At 43.3% G+C, this 21,054-nt stretch overlaps 1 protein-coding gene across 7 annotated transcripts in view; it reads right to left on the bottom strand.

The window, feature by feature from the left end:
- TTC12 (tetratricopeptide repeat domain 12) overlaps positions 1-9,349 on the bottom strand; it is a 37,482-nt gene extending 28,133 nt beyond the window's left edge. For 4 of the 7 annotated variants that reach the window (XM_082200972.1, XM_082200975.1, XM_082200974.1 and 1 more), the window contains exons 1-4: positions 9,197-9,349; positions 6,702-6,786; positions 1,564-1,715; positions 241-274 (exon numbers count right to left, since the gene is read on the bottom strand). In XM_082200972.1, coding sequence (XP_082057098.1) covers positions 241-274; positions 1,564-1,715; positions 6,702-6,762 — 247 coding nt within the window. In that variant the 5' untranslated portion in view covers positions 6,763-6,786; positions 9,197-9,349. Of the gene's footprint in view, positions 1-240; positions 275-1,563; positions 1,716-6,701; positions 6,787-9,124 lie in introns of all 7 variants that reach the window. The other 3 variants (XM_082200978.1, XM_082200973.1, XM_082200976.1) reach the window with 3 other exon arrangements.
- Between the last annotated feature and the right edge of the window lie 11,705 nt (positions 9,350-21,054).

The following is a 21,054-nucleotide window of genomic DNA, read 5'->3' as shown; positions in this document are numbered from 1 at the left end:
AATCTGTGAAACAGGATCTGTTCCTTTTCATTCCATGCATCCCCACAAACAAAAACAGCAGAGGAGTCTCTTGGGATATGGCTTTCTTTCAAGACCCACCCATACATGGGCAAATGTAGAACCTGGGCTAGAGTTTGCTTACAATACATGTATGCATCCTTTGTTCAACCTGCATATCACAGAGATTCCTGTAGTACTCCCAGTTCAAAATACACTGGAGCAACGTACTGAGCCGCTTACCTGGATTCATTGTTTCCTGCTGATCTGGCAAATCCTAAAAGAGGTGCATCAAAGCAAAAAGTTAGTTGCAAGTTCGGAGGAAGAAAGAAAGTGCTGCAACATACTGCTTGGCTGTGGTGTTTTTTTAATGGTACCTGCTGCATGAAAAGAAAATGAGGCTCATTTTTCAAAGCCACTTAAAAAATAATAATAACCTATAATAACCTCAAAAAGAACATTTTCAACAGCTGTCAAAATTAATTCCGTCAGGAGCATTAAAAGCCACGGGAAGGAAACAAAAAAAAACTCCCTCCCACCCAGTAATTCAGGGCTTAGGAAACTAAAATCAATTTGGAGAAGGATTTTGCAGACACTTCAACAGGGTAAATTGCCATTGTGGACTGACACTTTAAAACAGCAATAATGGCATGCTGTTGTACATTTCATAATTAACGTCCCAATTCGACGAAAACTCCTGCTTTCAGTGTTTTATTTATTTTTTGCAGGGGGGGTGTCAAGCTTCTACTAGCCCATAATAAAAAAGTGTGAGAGTTTCATAACTGGAGCCAGTTTAATTTTGCTACAGTTGATTGAGGAAGTTAGTCCGTCTGTATCTAAACATGCAGAACAATGGGGTGGAATGAGATGACGGAGTCCCATAGTGATAGAATGGTCAGACTGTCTTTAGATTACAAAATAGGATGAGATTACAGGGAAATGGTAGAATGGTCTGTTGCACTTACAGACTACAGGTTACAGATTAGGGGATGCCATTAAAAAAAACCAAAAAAAACCCTTAGAAAATTAGCACAAGAAGAAGGCTAGGCTACAATGCTATTTTCAACTTGCAGGTTTTTTAAAGGCAAAAAATGGCAGCCCTCAATTGCAGTCAGAAGTGGCATAGGCCAATCTACTACCATCTAACTGTGATACCAACATGAATGCAGGCCTCAGTCAGCTATACTCAAGAACAATCTGAACTGTCAATGAGAATGAGCAAACAGAATAATCAGAGACAAACAATCAAAGCAAGGAAACAGCAGGAAAGGGCTATAAAAAGGAGATTATTTCTCCTAATATTGACACACACTGTTCTCAAATAACAGTGGCATTTCGTTTTAATATTATGTGCATTTAAGCAACGTTGGGAAATGATACAGCAATTAGCAGCATACAGAGAAACCTTAAATAGTTCTTCCAAGAAAAGAAACTTGACAAAAGGCAAAAGTGGCATCCTGTAAACAGAAGTCTCACCTGGTTTGCTATATAATAGCTTAAAAGTACAATATGTAATTGTTCAAAGTCCCCTGTACCATCAGGGTACGGGGATTAGCGTAGCTTTACCGGGGCTCGTGTATTGATGCATGTTCTGTCCACTGTGGGCTTGTGTTTATCCTCACATTTGACAGCAGTGGAGTTTAATCTTTTCTCTGTGTCTGCAATGGCTTTCTCCTGGATAGAAGGGTCTGTGGAATTTAGGCCTTGAATCAGGTTGGCTGGAAACGGGAAGAAAAACGAAACAATTAAGCGTGGAATAGAAAATAGAAAATAAGGAGTTCACTCCTGCCCTGAGTAATAGGTTTCAGAAATTTACATCCCACTGCTTCTGCACACGGCTTCCAGGGCAACGAGCAAGTAAAGGACAAATAAGGACAACAAACAAATCAATAAAAGCCACAGCGTAATACAAAGTATAAGAGCATAACAAACCACACCAACCAGAGAAAAGCTAAGCCAAATAGAAATTTGCCTGCCCTCAGCAGCAGCCTCCTCTGCTGCCACCCAGGTGTGGCAGAAGCTGGAGCACCTGCTGGCGGATGGGATGCCACACAGCAAGAGCATCATGAGCATGCAGGCACCGCTGGACCTCTTGGTCGGCTTCTACACCAAGGGCAGCCACAACTCAGTACTCTAGAGGGACAGGCTTGTCTCTGAATTCCTCAAGGGGGAAGGGACCTCCTGATTATCAAGAGCAACATATAGAATCATAGAGCTGGAAGGGGCCATGTGGGTCATTGAGTCCAACCCTCTGCAATGTAGGAATATTGTGCCCAAATGGTGCTCAAGCCCACAACCCTGAGATTAATAATAACTAATCTATCAAACTTCCTCATCAAAGGTGCCACGGGGCAGGCTACCCAGAGTCAACATCCACCTTACCACCAGTGGTAGGCCCAAGGACCCCATCATCTCCACCATGGCCCACTATCCAAGGACCCCAGCCGGTGCAGTATCTGGCTGAGCTGGCTTAAGAGTGGGCATTATGTGTATTTTATGTGTATTTTAATGAACAAAGACCATAGTTTTGGGGGACATGGAGAACGTGTGGATGAACTTAACAGTGCTTAGCTTTTAGTTGCTATTTTGTTAGTGTTATTAATATTGTTTTACAGATCATAAATGCCACGCTGATTTGTTAATCATATAATATGATTTTTGTTTTAAATGTGATGTTCTAGCTAGAATCCTACAAATCTGATATTTGTAGGAAAACAAATCTTCTATCCCTCATGGTTGCACAGATGTGTTTTAAATTGGAATGGCAAAAGGAAAACTGTAATATTGGGTGTTTGGTTTGTTTTTAAAAGACCCTTAGAAATATTTATTTCTCTGTCATTTATTTTTAACTTTCAAGAACTTAGAATTCAAGTGATACTCACCTATGACTTGCATAGAGTGGTAGTCAACATGCTCAAGAAAGGAATATTTTATGTTAACTTCCTATGACTCAAATATGCAAACAATTTTTAAAAAAAAAATAAATACTGTAAATATGCAAACCAGGTGCTGCCCTCTGGCAAAGTAACATTTTGATGTAGACTCAATGCTGAACAAATTGCTCAGCTCAGATTTAATTTGGGGGCTTTCTCAGAAGCTGGCATGATGTACACCACTTTCAAAACATTGAGAAAGATATAAAAAGAGAAATGTTTTTGCAAAGCAGTGCAACTAGGCCAAGATTTAATTCTGAAGTCAGCATTTTATCTCTGCAGAACAGATTGGCTGTTCTGGACGCCTGCTCTCCTTGAAGTTCTGGCTTTGTTGCACTCGTGTTTATATGAAAATGGATGACCCAAGCAATAATTGAGATTTCTCCAAGTCATGAATTGGAAAGCCAGTTCTAATTCACTGAGGGGGTAGAGGCGAGATGAGTTGGGGATACTGCAGAAAGCAAAACCAAAACAAAGAACAACCATCATCTTCCCGTCTTCTCAGATGACCTGTACAACCCCTGTCTATACGTTGCAAGTAAAGCAGACAGCAGAGGAAATCAAAAGATGCCGCACTACGGATGCAGAGGACCACACTCAAAGAAAGAAGCAATAAATTCTAAACTCGATGCTGATACTAAGGCAGTCTTCCTCAGCCTGCTGCCTTTTAGATGTTTTAGACTACAGTTGCCACCAGCCCTCGCCCAGCATTACCTTATGATGCTGGGGCTGATGGGAGTTGTCATTCAAAACATCTGAAGGACACCTGGTTCGAAAAAGGCTTCCCTAAAGTTTTCTTTCCAGCACAGGCTGTGCAAACATTACTGGCTTAAAATGCAGCAAGGCCATTTATTCCCTGCTGTGTAAATCACATTTACACATCATTGTACACATCAGTACAATGTGTACATGTGATTCCATGTCACCTGCTGTCTGTCCACACCAGTGGGCAGAGATGGGGTATGGATGTCTTCACGAGGCTTATGTTTCAAATTGAAACATTGGAGTTGATTTGGGGAGAAAAGGATGGAAATGCATAGTGCCTCAAAAAAGTACAGGATAGATGTGGAGTGGGGCTAACATGGTGTGTACACAGCTTTACAAACCAGTCACGGGAGTGCACAGGATGCAGTCATACAGTAAAGGACAGATGACAAAGGATAAGGCAACTCTCCTCTTTCATATGATTGTGACAACTAGAATTGTTTCTCCAAAACACTGGGTAATAAACCAAATACCTAGGACTTATAGAGAATTGTACAGCAAATTATGGGACTGGCAATTTTGAACAATTTAGCTTATGCTGCATGAAACAGCAAAGAAACATTCAGACAAAATTTGAAGCTGATTAGATACGGGTCAGACAATATTAGAACAATAAATACATCACAATGACTGACAATTCCTTTCTGCTTTTACAAGGGGATTTCTTAAAACAATACGTATTTGAATCTTAACAAAGTCACCCAGTGAACCATCCACGTGAAGTAGTTTATGAAATTGTAAATATATTTCAGTCTGATGTTTGGAGTGGAAAGTTATGTGAGAATCACTATATACTAGAGGGCTGCATAAATGATGAATATAGGTTTTTTATTTCCACATTATATCCTTGAACAGCTTTCAGTAATCTTTTCATTACAAAATGGTGGCATAATCACTGTATTTGTACCTTTATCTTCTCCCTCATTTTGTTTAAAAGTGTGTGGGGAGAAGCTGGAGCAGAAAATTAATTAGATTACAGATGTGTCACTCTGATAAGGCTTCAGATTTTTCTATACTGATGCCACCATGGGGAAAAACTGGGGAGAAAAACACTTCTTTTAGAAATATAAAACGTGTATTAAGTAGTAGTTCCCTTAGGACAAGACAAGGAGAAGAGGAAGAAAAGAAGCAGCAGAATAGGGCAGTTTTTATATCACAGAGCTAGAGATTTTATGTGATAGTGTGCTAGGTACAATAAACCAAAGGCTAGCCAAAGTGAACAGCATTTTAGCAACCAAGACAGGATATAAATAACATTCAAAGAAGCTCATTTTTATAATACTGATACACAGTTTTTCAAATGAGGGTAGGAGTGTTTTGCATTAGTCATCCTTCCCCTTCTATGCGGGAAGGTGGGTTATTTATTGTTGTACCGCATTGCTTGTCACCAAATACTATTTGCTATGCGTATTTCTATAAAGCTCTGTGCTCTTTTTCCAAATCTCAGGGTTCAGATTATCTACCTCAAAAAGATTTTGAAACTGTGTAAATAAAACAATGTTTACAAAGAGTTACCAAAATTATTGTATGGAATAAGCCGTCAAGTTCATAGTCTCATAAGCATTAAAAAAAAAGCCAAACTAGGAGGCTTTTAAATTATTGATTGTCATGAAAGCAGTTGCTAGCATCAATTTTTAAGGCAATTTTTGCAACACAGAGAACAAGTAAATCAAAGGATTACCGACAGCAGAACTTGTCAGATATAGCTGTAATGCTGTGTAGTCTGGTGATCAAATCTTTGCATCTCTGAACACTATTACTAGAAAGAGTTGTTCCAATAAATCATCTGCTTCTTTCACTATCTTGGTGCTTTCAAGATGTCTTTCCTATGCTTCTTAATTCTTTTAGGAAGGTGTTCAGGGTAAGCTGCAGCATACTACTTGAATGGTCAGATAATGGCTAGAAATGTGTTGTCTAAATAAAGTGTTTTACAACTCTTGATTTTAAAATCCATGCAAGCTGATGGTTCTGGTGCTATTCGGTGGTCAAGGGGAGCTGCAGCTTCATCACAGGTGACTAATTTCAAAGGGACCAACAATAGCCCGTTAAGTGACACAGAATTTTCATTTCCTGACAGATGTTATTCTAAAAGGTGGCACTGGATTCATTACGCAGGGCATGATCTGAAGGCACATGTAGCAGCAACCTCATCAAAGTTAAGCAATTCTGGGGCTGGTCAGTCCCTGCAGAGACCCACTGAGAACTCTGTGTGCTGTACCACAGATGAAAGGTGTGATATAAACGCTTCATTTCATCATAGGTGTAATTCAGCAAATCAGTCAGTACAGCAAAGAGGATAAAATACTGAGTTTAAGAAAGGATCACAGCAGAATGCTCGAGAACACGAATTGCCTGCACAATGACCCAGGCTCAATCTCTGGCAACTCCGATCTAAATAATCAGTTAGTTAATGGGAATTCTTTCTTTCTGAGGCACTGGAGAGTCAGAGTAGAGAATGTTAGATGGGCAGTCAGACCTGATACAAGGCAGCTTCCTATTTTCCTCTTATAAAATCCAGGTTGAAATCCCTGTGTAGTGAAAGTCATTTCTTCTTGTGTCAGCTGCCTCAGGTGTAGAACACTAATGGGTCATTTATTATTGTTTTACAGAATGAAAGGTAAAGCAACCACATGCACAGGGCCAATTGCCAAGAAAATCAAACACAATCACATTTGATTTCAAAAGAGGCAACTTCCCCAAAATGAGGAGATTGGTAAAAAGGAAACTGAAAGGCAAAGTTAAGAGGGTCAAACCACACTCAAACACTTGGGGGTTGTTTAAAAAGGCAGTGTAAGTATGTTTACAGTGGAGCTCAAGAAAAACTGGCTCAGCAGTAATTTCAATTTCTCCCGCTTTAGCTGAGCGGGGTACTTCTCTAGCAAAGAAGAAGAACCTCCCTATAATTAAACCAAAGGATGCTGTAGTGAAAAATCAGGTGCTGCTGACTGGCTGGGACATGCTCAGCTCATGCAAGGTACTGTTCAAACAAACTTATGGCTGACTTACTAACTTCATCCACATCTCTAAGGAATTTCTGCAAATCCTGTTCTTCCTGCTCTTTAGACATCTTGACCCCAAATACTGAAACAATCTGTATGAAAGGAAGAAAAGGAAAAATTATAAAACATCTCAAACTATTTCATAATGTCTAAAGCTTGCCACCTTGTGGTTGTTTCATGGGTTCATTAGAAATGGCTAACAGTAATTTTACGTTATGCTAATTTTGAGTTCTGCCAATGCTGCAGACATACAAAGCAGATTTACTACCATGGCTTTTACTCAGGACACTTCTGAGGCAGGGCTAGAGCTCACTAATCCTCAGTATTACTATCTAACAAAACTATATATGTCCCAATAGTGTAAAACCTTCTACTAAAGGCCCTTGTAGAAGAAACACTTTTAGCATTGCAAAAAAGGGGTGGATGGGGGAGTCTAATTTCTGGTGTTCCAAAGCCAATCCAGGGCAAAGCTGGAAGTGTGGGAGCAGCTGGAGGGAAGAAGGACAAAGAAGATGCTGAGAGCATCCAATAAGGGGTGTAGTTTCAGGGAAGTGGGGGGATATGCTATTTACAGGACAGAGCCAAGGATGAGAAAGAGGAAGGCACTTTCTAGGGCCTTGCCTTTCCCATTGCTGCAGATAAACTGGGGTGTGGGAGAGATCTAAAAGGGAGGGGCACTATTTTTTCTTAAAGGGGTTAGAATGGTTATTCCTTCTACCTAATACTAATACACAGATTTGCTATCACTAAATAAACTGACCCTTCTGGGGGCAGAACAGGTGGGACCCCCCCCCCTCTCTCTGTTGTTGGCATCTGTTGCTTTTACAGATTGCATGGCAAGCAGAAGAGCAACAGGGGAAGTTATATATATATATATATATATATATATATATATATATATATATATATATATATATATATGCTTTCGTAGATTTTCACGGGTACAGGAATGCAGGTTTTGGTGTCTTCGGGTGTCTTCCCGTGTAAGAGTCGGGGTGTCTGTGCGACGTTTCGACGAGGTCTCACTCGTCATCTTCAGGCTGGTGCTTTCGGCTTCTTGTTACTGGAACAGAGCAGAGTCTGGTGTTTGAGTTCCTATAAATACTGTTGAGGGGTGTGGTGTATAGCCTCCAACGTTCTGGGCAGAGAGGAAGTTCCTAGATTAGTGTGCCTTTTCTTCTTTTGTTCCTTAATTACTTGAGGGATATCTTGGGTGATTTCATGAGTGATATTCTGAATACCACTGGGTGGGTCATTAAGTGTAGATTAGTTGCTAAAGCTTTCGTGTCTTGACCTCTTGAGCTTGTGAAGAGTTTTTCTGAGAAGATGGCTGTGCTGCATTTAGTTGTGCTCTGGCTTGGCTTCGTGTATATATGCAGGTTTTGGTGTCTTCGGGTGTCTTCCCGTGTAAGAGTCGGGGTGTCTGGGCGACGTTTCGACGAGGTCTCACTCGTCATCTTCAAGCTGGAAGGTATCCTCCCCGTAGAGGTGAGATATTTGCTTTCGTAGATTTTCACGGGTACAGGAATGCAGGTTTTGGTGTCTTCGGGTGTCTTCCCGTGTAAGAGTCGGGGTGTCTGGGCGACGTTTCGACGAGGTCTTCCCGTGTAAGAGTCGGGGTGTCTGGGCGACGTTTCGACGAGGTCTCACACGAGTGAGACCTCGTCGAAACGTCGCCCAGACACCCCGACTCTTACACGGGAAGACACCCGAAGACACCAAAACCTGCATTCCTGTACCCGTGAAAATCTACGAAAGCAAATATATATATATATCTCCATACTTCCACTAGGGTGGTGGGAGCTTAAGCTGCACCAGTTGGATTCTGGCTACACACTCCATAGTGTATAAATTACAATACACAGTGCTTTTTTTCCTTAAAAATGTTTAGGGGAACTCTCATTTTGACTCAAGAAAATCACCATTTTATAGTTCAAATCGGGAAAAATAAATACAGTTAATGGTCAAAAGTACAAAGATTCACAAAATGTTGAGGGGTATGCGTACCCCTGAATCCCCCCAGAAAAAAAGCACTGACTATATACACACACAGTGTATAAATTGCATATAAATCTTGAAACTGAGGTTCTGCCCCCCCCCCCCTTAACAAAGCCTGCCCTTCAAACAGATACCAGAAGCCTGGGTTTATTTTTATTTACATTTAAAAGAAAATGTTCATGATCTGGGATCTCCCCAAAAACTCAACAACTCAACTTTTGGTGCGACCCCCCCCCCCACACACACAAAAATCTCAACCACTTTTTGCCCAACACCCCCCCCCCCCAGTCAAGAATCCTGTACACAGATCTGAGGACAGGCTCCGACATCTCCCCTTAGAGCTGCCTTGAAGTCCTGGAGAGCCGCTGCCAGCCAGTACGGACCATACTGAGCTAGATAGACCAAAGTCAAGTCCCTATTTCCCCAGAATACCTGGGGAGGACTCGGGAATTATTATTTTCGGTTAGGAGAAGTGCTGAAAGGCTCGAAATTAGGAACAAATACCAGGGACGGACTTGAGTCGGGCTGTGGGTTCCTTCACAGGCCGCGCCGCGTCCCGGCGGTCTCCATGGTAACCGCGCTGCCCCCGCCGAGGAGTCCAAGATGGCTGCCCAGCGCGCAGCCCCGAGAGCGGAGGGGCGTGGCTATGCAAAAGAGCCCAAGGGAATAGGAGAAGTCATTGGCGCCACAGAGGAGGCGAGGGAAGAGCCGCGCGCCTGTGGGCGGAGATAAGTCTCTCCCGCCTGTTTGTACCTAAGCGCTGTGATGTCTAAACACGGGTTGCTCCAAAGGGATTCTCACGTTCTCCTTCTAAGGCTCACGCTCTTGCAGCTGAGACTGCTAGTAAAAGCACAACGTCCGACGGCATTTCACCTATAGAAGTTTATAGCCAAGCAAGGAGGTTTTAAGCTTCCGTGTAGTCCCTGTAATACGAAACACTGACATAGAAAGATTGGAAAACGTTTATTGAATATATGGGAAATAATTATGTACAGCTGAAAACGCAGACAGCATTAAGATAAAGTCAACAGTGTAAATAAGTTTTGCTGCATAGCTGTCAACTTTTCCCTTTTCTTGCGAGGAATCCTATTCGGAATAAGGGAATTTCCCTTAAAAAAGGGAAACGTTGACAGCTATGTTTTGCTGGATGCAATAATGGAATACTGAATGGCATTCTTTTTTTGTAAAATATGCCAGGATTTATTATATGTAAAATGAACCATGGGTAAAGAAGAAGGGAAGTCACTGATATCTTAAGGGTGTAAAAATGAGTATTTTAAATTGTAAAACAGAAAATTTAATAAAAATTATACACACAAAAAAAAAACAACAGGAAAAAACCACTGATCTAGAAACACTCCATTCTCACCAAGTCCTGGTGGATTTAGTGTAGCCCCCAAAATGTGTTACATTAGATATGTTTGTTGTTTAAAATATGCTCATCTTAGTAGGTTTTATTTATATATGTGATTTTTACCATTCTTCAACAGGACTCCGGGGGCAGCTGCAATTTTGATGAAACCAAGTAAAACAAAAAAAAACCACCAGAAAGCATTAAAATGCTACCATTTGAGAGCAGACAGCAGAAGCACAACCTACACCAAAACAACAGGAAAACTGTGAAGAGGCCTCCCTTGGGAAGCCAGCCGGGCAACTGCTCTGCACTTTTCCTGCTGTTTCAGTGTAGGTTCTGATTCTGCTGTTTTCTCTTCTCATGAGGTGGCCAAAGCACTGGAGCCTCAGCTTCAGGATCTGTCCTTCCAGTGAGCACTCAGGGCTGATTTCCTTCAGAATGGATAGGTTTGATCTTCTTGCAGTCCATGGGACTCTCAAGAGTCTCCTCCAGCACCATAATTCAAAAGCATCAATTCTTCGGCGCTCAGCCTTCTTTATGGTCCAGCTCTCACTTCCATACATCGCTACTGGGAAAACCATAGCTTTAATTATACGGACCTTATCCCCTCTTTAGCAGCAAAAAAAAAGACTGCCTGCAGAATTTTCCCCAATATTTGCAGAAGAGTGCATAGTTTTCTTCCCAGATGAGATTAATACATAATGACAGTTATCTGTATCAACCACCAAAGCAATATCATGGCAATGGGCTGCCTCTGGTATTCCCAGGGCCAGTCATTAAATCTCTGCAGTAGATTCTTTCAGGTCGTTGTCATCATCGTTATAATATTGGTCTGTTTCATAAACCTCCAGTAAAATTACTTCATCTCCATTTTCCGTTCACTTATACTGTAGAGGGAAAGGCAACAGTTTCTGCCTCTTAAAGAGCCAGGCTTTTTAATGGCATTCTCAAATAGGAAAATATATATGACAAGGGAGATTAGGAAAATATATATGACAAGGGAGATTAGGAAAGAGGCAAAGATCTACAGCGAAGATGGGAAACCGTCACCACCGAACATCTAATCAAGAATTTTCAACAGCAACTAGGGCAGAATCTTTGCCCACGAGCATTCAATTGATATTGCAAAGCAAAACCATCATTCTCTGTCAAAAGATAATGATTCACATTTACTTCCAGTTTGCTGTGTATTAAATCTAGAAAATCAAGCAGGCGTATCGGCACTATAGTGCACCCTTTTGTACTTTCTTCGTGCACTGAACTGGAACCTAAACTCAAAATTATATCACATTCAATAATGTAATTCACACATTCGCCCAGAAAACTGGAAGAGAGAGTTTTCAGCATCGGTAACCTTTCCTTGCATGAAGAAGCAATAATGAGCTCTGATTCCTCTCCATTTGCCTTGGCTAGAAGCGTATGGGTCACTGCTAATTTTCCAGTTTAATAATTCAACATGGCCTTGGTTTGCCCATCAGCAAAATGGGCATTCCACCAAAGTCCCTTTAGAGAAAAGGTGTTGAAGTGTGAAATGTTGTTGTTAGCAATTAGTTCTTTTGTGCAATTCAGGAAGATAAAAGTGGTGCAAAAGAAATGGGAGTCTATTAAAAACAATAACAATTTTATTATTTATACTCCACCCATCTGTCTGGGTTGCCCCAGCCACTTTGGGTGTCTTCCAGCATATACAAAAACATAATAAAACATTAAACATTAAAAACGTCCCCATACAGGGCTGCCTTCAAATGTCTTCTGAAGGTTGTATAGTTCCTTATTTCCTTGATATCTAATAGTAGGGCATTCCACAGGGCAGGTGCCACTACTGAGAAGGCCCTCTGCCTGGTTTCCTGTTACTTCACTTCTTGCATTGAGGGAACCACCAGGAGACCCTCGGAGCTGGACCTCAGTGTCCGGGCTGAATGATGGGGGCCAAAGATGCTCCTTCAAGTACACAGGCCAAGGCCATTTAGGGCTTTAAAGGCCAGTGCCAACACTTTGAATTGTGCTTGGAAATGTACTGGGAGCCAATGTAGATCCTTTAGGAATGGTGTTATATGGTCCTGGCAGCCACTCCCAGTCACCAGTCTAGCAGCCGCATTCTGGAGTAGTTGTAGTTTCTGAGTCACCTTCAAAGGGAGCCCCACGTAGAGCGCATTGCAGTAGTCCAAGCGGGAGATAACCAAGGTATGTACCACTCAGGTGAGACAGCGAGGAAGAGCTGGGTACCATCCATTAAAGCCTCTTTGGATAGGTTTAGAAGGGGATTAGACAAATTCAGGGAGAATGGGGGTATCAATAGCTACTACTCATGATGGCTATGTACTGTTTCTATTAACAGAGGGCGTAAACTTCTGGATGCATGTTCCTGAGAAACCTAATTGAGGGAAATGCTGTTGCTTGCTGGCTAAGAACAGGACGCTGGACTAGATGGACCACTGGCCTGATCCAGCCAATTTTACTGAGGTGTACTGACACGGGTGGCGCTGTGGGTTAAACCACAGAGCCTAGGACTTGCCGATCAGAAGGTCGGCGGTTTGAATCCCCGTGACGGGTTGAGCTCCCATTGCTCAGTCCCAGCTCCTGCCAACCTAGCAGTTCGAAAGCATGTCAAAGTGCAAGTAGATAAATAGGTACCGCTTCGGCAGGAAGGTAAACAGCATTTCTGTGCACTGCTCTGGTTCGCCAGAAGCGGCTTAGTCAAGCTGGCCACATGACCCGGAAGCTGTACACCGGTTCCCTTGGCCAATAAAGTGAGATGAGCACTGCAACCCCAGAGTCAGTCATGACTGGACCTAATCATCAGGGGTCCCTTTACCTTTAGGAGAAAAGCATATTTTAAAAGGTCCTTCTTTCCAAGTTGACAAATTATCACCCTTCCTTCCTTCAGGAAAGATGAATGTGAAATCCTCATCTTCCAGACAGCTCACATTTTAGGTAATGGAACCATCATGCATATTGGCCCCCATGCTGAAATCCACAGAGTCATTCCTATCCATTCATCTAGCTTTATTTCCTGCTGGAGGGAACACTGAGCCAACTGCTATTTCATATGGTGGAATTAAAATGGGCCCCAGAAGACAAGAGGCAGTGTGTTGGAAATCTCCCATTGACAGCCAAAGACTGGATAGTTTATTTGTGCAGTATTAAAAAAAAATTTAAAAATCACCCAGCCTGCGCTCTCGTTTTTCTCATAAATGCAGAATGCCTTCTCCCATTTCAGGGCTTGTAAAGGCTTCTCTCCAGGGGGTCTGGATGCATAGTCACTTAAATGCACATTTGTGCTAAAAGGTTGGAGGGGCAGCCTGGTAAATTTCCATATTCCAAGGGTCTGTTTTGCTTTGTAGCTCTCTTCTGACTGAAATGCCAACCACGATCAACATCTTATCCTGCCCACAACGTGTCCCCATTGGTCTTCCCTGGCTCATGTTCTTGACGATTATGAGCCAATTATGGGTCTTCCATGTGCCATTCTGCTCCCTGACGTTCAGGACTGTGCGGCCGCATGGCCAAAAGGGTATATCTCACACGGCATCACCCCAAACTACGCATAACTAAAGGTTTGGCTTCCCACAGTGAGCACAGCGATGGCTCAAAGCAGGAAGACACCAATATCACAATGCCATTATACAAATCTATGGTGTCACCATATTTGGCCAGCTCACCTGAAAAAGGTTTTTTTTGGGGGGGGAGGGGGGGTTCTGTGTTGTTTTTATGCTATAGGGTTTATTTAAACATACAGTGGTACCTCGGGTTAAGTACTTAATTCGTTCTGGAGGTCCGTTCTTAACCTGAAACTGTTCTTAACCTGAAAAACCACTTTAGCTAATGGGGCCTCCAGCTGACGCCGTGCCACCGGAGCACAATTTATGTTCTCATCCTGAAGCAAATTTCTGAACCTGAGGTACTATTTCTGGGTTAGCATCTAGATGGAGGGAGTTCAGATCATTCACATCCCAGGATGGTCTTGTTACTGCAGCCTCAGATTCCAATAAAACCCAAACATCATGTGTGACCTTCTCTGGGGCTCTGTAACAGAATGTTGCAGTATCAAGAGCTGTTAGCCATTCCATTCTACCCCCCCAAAAAAATAAATCAATTTGTATAAGCTGGAAAGTTCCCACTGAAGTGAATGAGAGCTGTTGTTTTTCTGTGCAAACTGGTGGCATCAAATCAATACTCTAGGAGAGAGGCAAAGGCTTAAAAATCTACCTTGCACCCCAATACTAGGGTCCAAACCTATAGCAGGCACCCTGCCGTGCTGACAGTTTGTGGGGGTTTTTTAATTTTAAAAAACCCTTTACTTGTGGGCAGAAGAATGCAGCTAATATGTCATCTCACTTGGCCTTTAGTTACGAGCAACAAGGAAAGGAAAGAACTGTAACAACATTTCTTAAGTATGCTCACCGCTCACAAATTCCCCCTTTCTTCCTTTCCAAAGCTATTGAAATTTCCTCTGTTGGAAGAGGCGCATATTTCAGTGCCACAAGCTTCCCTAGCCAGGGCTATCAGCTGAAATTTACTTGGCATTACTGTAAAAAAAAGTAGGCTCCTGAGGTGCCACAAACTTAGCCCCAGTTTCTTCAAGGACAAAGGTGTCCTGCATTTCTCATCACTGTCTTTTAGCCAAGCAGGGGCTCTTCTCAGCAAGCCCATATAGATCACCACCAAGGTGTTGTTGTTGTTTAGTCGTGTCCGACTCTTCGTGACCCCATGGACCAGAGCACGCCAGGCACTCCTGTCTTCCACTGCCTCCCGCAGTTTGGTCAAACTCATGCTGGTAGCTTCAAGAACACTATCCAACCATCTCGTCCTCTGTCATCCCCTTCTCCTTGTGCCCTCCATCTTTCCCAACATCAGGGCCTTTTCCAGGGAGTCTTCTCTTCTCATGAGGTGGCCAAAGTATTGGAGAGAGTTTTGACCAAACGTGATCCACCTGGAGCAGGAACCGGAAAGCCACTCCAGTATCCCTGCCAAGAAAACTCCATGGACAAAGGCACTAAGGTACAAGCCGAATTTTCTTTTGGTTCTCTCCCACACACACTTCTTTTTTGTGTTCTAACTAAATTGGAGCTTTTCTCCTCACTCCTTAGTGACCTTTGCTTGGACTTTCCCCCTCACCAGATGGATTGCAACTAGAATCTCATTTGGAGCTTTAATGAGCTGCAAAATGTTTCATTTGTTCGTTGAAAAGCCTTATGAGATTAGACTTCAGAGGAAGGTGCTGGGTCAGGAGGTCTGGGTCGGAGGTGGGTGCAGAATACAGGCTGTGTTCAAGTCCACAATCCCCCCTCATTTAAATTAAACCAACTTACCAAACAGCCAGCAATTTGCATAGAGCTCTGCTTTGGCTTTAAGACCTCCGGTTTCACAAAGTTTATTTTCTGGATCTCAGTTAAATTGCTGAGCTCCATGACCGAGAAGGAGTTTACCTTCAAAGCTCCTAACTATAACCACTGATACTGGTATCCAGTCTGACAACACGTCTGCAAGGCAGTTGCCCAGTGAAAGACCCTTTCACAAGAATACAGACCTTCCCTCTTATCAATAGAAAACAAGGAAAGCCTCTATAGCAGGCATAGGCAAACTCGGCCCTCCAGATGTTTTGAGACTACAATTCCCATCATCCCTGACCACTGGTTCTGTTAGCTAGGGATGATGGGAATTGTAGTCCCAAACATCTGGAGGGCTGGAGTTTGCCTATGCCTGCTCTATAGTATGTGCCTTTTCTGAAACTTGGTGGCCCATGTCAATACCCAAAGCCCTGTCCTGAAAGCAAAAACCCAACATGCACTGAAACCCTTTCCCTCAAAATACACTCCTTTCCTTGTGGTTTAAACAAGGAGGGAGAAAAATGGTCCTTTGGTTTGTTTTCATACTGCTCTACTCAGCAGCAAAAATGTTTACAGCTCCGTTGTCTGGCAGAACATCTGCATCTCTGGCAGAACAGAGAGGTTTTACCAGGGTCTTAAAGCAGAGCAGCTGCGAAGTTAGACAACCCCCCCCCCATTCCCTTAGTGGGCATTCCCAGTGGCCCTTTTTGTGTGCCAATCCTCAATGCCCGACAGCACGGAGTTTGGTATTAGAAAAAGTGATGCTGGCATGAAGCTTTCCAAATTGGCTACCACTGCAGCACATAAAATGCAGAGTAATTGTTGAGTTTGCTTGACCTGCCAACAACCCCAGATTTTAACAATTTAGTTGAAGTTTTACAACCCTGTTCCTACTCCTCTGACTTTGGATTTTATCTTCTACATTTCATTTTTCTTTTGTTCAGTTTTGCCTTCGTTGAAGTTCCTCCTAGCCATTGATTAGTTTCACTAGACAGAGGTCTATGCCAATCTATGCGATCTTGGCCAACTCAGTGAGCTGGATGTGGTTGTCAGGGTGGCCACCTAGATTCCTTCCAGGCAAATGAACAGAGGGAAACTAAACTTCTGACTCCTTTGGTTGTCATTCCTCACTCTCCTCTGAATTAGACACTCAACAAGCATTTAAGGCTCTGTTTGGCTAGAGGCACCATTTGTTGTCCTGGGGTGCAAGGTATATTTTAAAATTAAAATAAATAACCAGCATAAAATAAATAACCTCTTGAGAGTCCCATGGACTGCAAGAAGATCAAACCTCTCCATTCTTAAGGAAATCAGCCCTGAGTGCTCACTGGAAGGACAGATCGTGAAGCTGAGGCTCCAATACTTTGGCCACCTCATGAGAAGAGAAGACTCCCTGGAAAAGACCCTGATGTTGGGAAAGATGGAGGGCACAAGGAGAAGGGGACGACAGAGGACGAGTTTGACCAAACTGCAGGAGGCATTGGAAGACAGGAGTGCCTAGCGTGCTCTGGTCCATGGGGTCACGAAGAGACGGACACGACTAAACAACTAAACAACAACAACCAGCATAGATGGAAGCTACAGAGGAATGGAAGGAAGGTGGGGTTTAAACCCTACCATGGTCATGACCAGGCACTGAGGCTCTCATGCTTGCTATTTGTAATGGGATGAGCCATTCACGATTGGGATGGACTTAGATAAAAGAGAGGTGCTGTCTCTTGATCCGGTGCTGAAATTGCAGCTGCCCTTTCTTTTGCCAGTTGTCCTCCAAGCCGCAGATGCATATGTGTCTATAAGTTAGAAAAGTCATATAAATAGCACAGCTAGAGTTCAGAGAGTGAGAGTGAGAGAGAAGCCCGAGCTTCCCCCGACCCCAGCCCCCAGAACAGGCTGCTATTCACAAGCCATGGGAGAGCTGCGCGAAGCCCGAAGCTTGGGGCATGCTGAGCTCAGCGCGCCCCAAGCTTCTGGGTGCAGGCAAGCTCTCCGCTAGCCGTAGGAGAGCTGCGCGACTTCGCACAGCTCTCCCATGGCTAGCGGACAGCTTCCTGAAGCCTGGAGAGCGAGAGGGGTCGGTGCACACCGACCCCCCCTCGCTCTCCAGGCTTCAGCGAAAGCCTGCTTTCGCCCCATAGGACGCACACACATTTCCCCTTCATTTTTGGAGGGGGAAAAGTGCGTCCTATAGGGCGAAAAATACGGTAATTGGTTAGATCAACCGACTGCAAATGTTTTTACAGTGGTACCTCGGTTCTCAACACCTTGGTACTTGAACAACTTGGAACCAGTACGCTGCAAACCCGGAAGTAAGTGTTCCGGTTTGCGAACATTTTTCGGAAGCCAAATGTGCTCTGATTTGAGTGTTTCACTTCCGATTTGAGCGCCATACTTCCATTTTGAGTGTTACGCTGAGGTCTGTCTGTTTTTGCTATTTATTTTGCATTTTTGTTTTTGCAGCTTTTTGTTTTGTTTTTGTGACTGTGTGGAAGCCAGTTCAGCTACTGATTGATTGATTGTGCGACTGCAGTACATTGTTATTGCTTTCATTTTATGGATCAATGGTCTCGTTAGATATAATAATAATAATAATAATAATAATAATAATAATAATAATAATAATAATTTATTTATACCCCGCCCATCTGGCTGGGCTTCCCCAGCCACTCTGGGCAGCTTCCAAAAAAAAATGTTAAAATACTGTACTACATCAAACATTAAAAGCCTCCCTAAACAGGGAGTCTTCAGATGTCTTCTAAAAGATAGTAAAATTCATGTTAAATTGCTGTTTTAGGGTTTGTTTTTAAAAGTCTGGAACGGATTAATCCATTTTGCATTACTTTCTATGGGAAAGTGTGCCTTGGTTTTGGAACGCTTTGGTTTTGGAAAGGACTTCCGGAACGGATTAAGTTTGAGAACCAAGGTACCATTGTATTAAAAAAAAGAAGAAGGTCCCAGGTTTAATCTCTGGAATCTCTATCCCCAAACTTCAGGTAGCAAGTGATGGAAAGAGCTGCTCTTGGTCCAAGACCCTGGAGAGTCTCTGCCCATCAGATGAGACCATTTCTATATACAGTGGTACCTTGGTTTAATAACTTTATTCATTCCAGAGGTCCGTTCTTAACCTGAGGTACTACTTTAGCTAATGGGGCCTCCTGCTGCCGCCGCACGATTTCTATTCTCATCCTGAAGCAAAGTTCTTAACCCGAGGTACTATTTCTGGGTTAGCGGAGTCTGTAACCTGAAGCGCCTGTAACCTGAAGCATCTGTAACCCGAGGTACCACTGTATTGAGAGTCATATTCCAGGCTACTGCAAGCAGACCGGTCATCCAGCAACAGGCAGCCAGAAGAATTGCTGCCTTTGCCAGGCCCAGCGACCTCCCACTCTTGTGAAGGTGGGGCACAGTCTCTCATTTCCTGCACTAAAGTCAATAACTGGTGCAGGAGACCCAGCCCTCAGTCCAAGATGAAATCCTCTGTAGCCATTTGCCAATAACATCAGAGCAGGAATCTTGCAGCTTAAGGTGTTTTTGCACCTTAAGACCATACCACCAAGGGTCGGCATAGTGAGGCATCCACCAAGCGCCTGTGCTCAAGAAACGGCCCCACTGACAAGAGCCCCCTGGGCTTGCTGCAGTGAGGAAAGAGACTCACTGAAGAAGGGTGTCTTGCCCAAAGCTCCTCCAAAACATGGAACCAATACTGGATCTTACTAGGTAAAGGGACCCCTGACCATTAGGTCCAGTCATGACCGACTCTGGGGTTGCAGCACTCATCTTGCTTTATTGGCGAGGGAGCCGGCGTTTGTCCACAGACTGCTGTGGCCAGCATGAATAAGCCGCTTCTGGCGAACCAGAGCAGCGCACGAAAACGCTGTTTACCTTCCCGCTGGAGCGGTACCTATTTATCTACTTGCACTTTGATGTGCTTTCGAACTGCTAGGTTGGCAGGAGCAGGGACCGAGCAACAGGAGCTCACCCTGTCGCGGGGATTCGAACCACCGACCTTCTGATCGGCAAGTCCTAGGCTCTGTGGTTTAACCCACAGCACCACCCGTGTCCTTGGATCTTACTAATTAAAAACAAAACAGCAGGTTTTGAAAATCAGTCCTGGCTCCTGCAGCTTTACTTAGGGAGCTTTGGCTTTGTGGAAATACTGACAGTGCTCTGCCTTGTCAGAAAACAAACAAAAGATCCTCCACTCAGCTATAAAGGGGGGGAAGGAGACAGAAGGAACCCTTTCTGAAACTCTGCAATTATTCCAGGAAAGTATATAATACAATTGAATGAAGTGGTACACAGACATGATTTCGCCTCTTCAAATAAACAAAGTCTTAGTCATTTGCATTTCCCCATGAGTCCCGTCTCTCCTCCTAAAGGCCCCTGCTGCTGTCACAGCAGATGTATTTTCCAGAGCATAAGGTGGGTTGCCAGCCTGGTGTCATCATTGCATGGAAAGAGATGTATAGATCTGAGATTTTGCAAAAAAAAATTTAAAAAAATTACTAAACACACTTGCATGCTATGGATTAGTTGTTAAGGACCAAGACAGGAAAGTCTATGGGCCAAATGCTTTTTGGAGCTCCTAATTTCCTCTGCCACCTGTACCACTTACAGTTTGTTTGGACAGAGTTATACTTTTAATTTGTGAGGCGTCATTGCAATAGTCCCCCATTCTGCAGAGGGGGAAATGAAAGCTGAGGCACAGCGGATTGCTCAAAGTCACAAAGGGAACCTGGATTACTGACCGGGGTCAAGAACTCAAGCCTCTTCTCTCTGCTGTTTGAAGCCACTGTCAGATAAAAGACAACAAATTCCACATGAAGGGAATATTGTGCAGTCTGTTGCTCATCAGTGCAAAATTGGGGGCATCTCTCTCTCTGTGTCTCTGATCTGCTAAGCCCTGACAGGATGAGACATGTCCAGACCATGCCCATTTTGCAACATCTGAGAAGATGCAGATCACCTTTGCATGAGATGAGATGGATATGGCTTTCATATACCTGTAGAAAGGTTCAGAAGGCAAATGCTGGAGATAATAGGATCACTTCTGAATATCCACTGGAGGTGAATAGCAATTCATTTACCTTTCTTTGTAAGGAAAATGGCACAGGGGGGACAAGTTAACCCCCAACTATAACACATCCTACTTTGCACAGGGCAGCTCTCTATTAATATGATGATGATTAAAATTTCTGTCCTATCCTTCCTCCCAAAGTAGTTCAAGGAGGCAAACACCAAAGTGATAAAAATCAATATTATCTATCTAACAATGTGACACATTTATGAGCATTAATAACACCTTAACTTTTTTTTTTTTTGAAGGGGTAGCCAGTCCAAATCTGGTTTAAGAATAAGAAACCCTAAGAAGGGAGAGCAGGAGGGGCCTTGGAAGTCACCTGCAACAGGTAGCCCCCGAACAAAGCAAAGAAGCATGTTTATTTTAAAGAGCAAAGGTAAGCTCTTCTCTTTTTGATGTGATGCAAAAGGCAATAACAATGTGCTATCACCACCTAGAGCTCACACTAGTAACAGCGAGTGACAGCTTTTTTCAGCTAGAACTCATTGGAACTCAGTTCTGGCACCTCTCAGGTGGGCGCCAGTGCCATTCTAAGAGAACAAGGGAGGCGTTCACGATAAATCCCAGTGCCTCTTTTTCTAGAAAAATAGTACCAGCTGCA

Source organism: Podarcis vaucheri (assembly GCF_965113315.1).
Source record: "Podarcis vaucheri genome assembly, chromosome: 15".
Classification (NCBI taxonomy): Eukaryota; Metazoa; Chordata; class Lepidosauria; order Squamata; family Lacertidae; genus Podarcis; species Podarcis vaucheri.
This window is presented reverse-complemented; position numbering and strand designations above follow the sequence as displayed.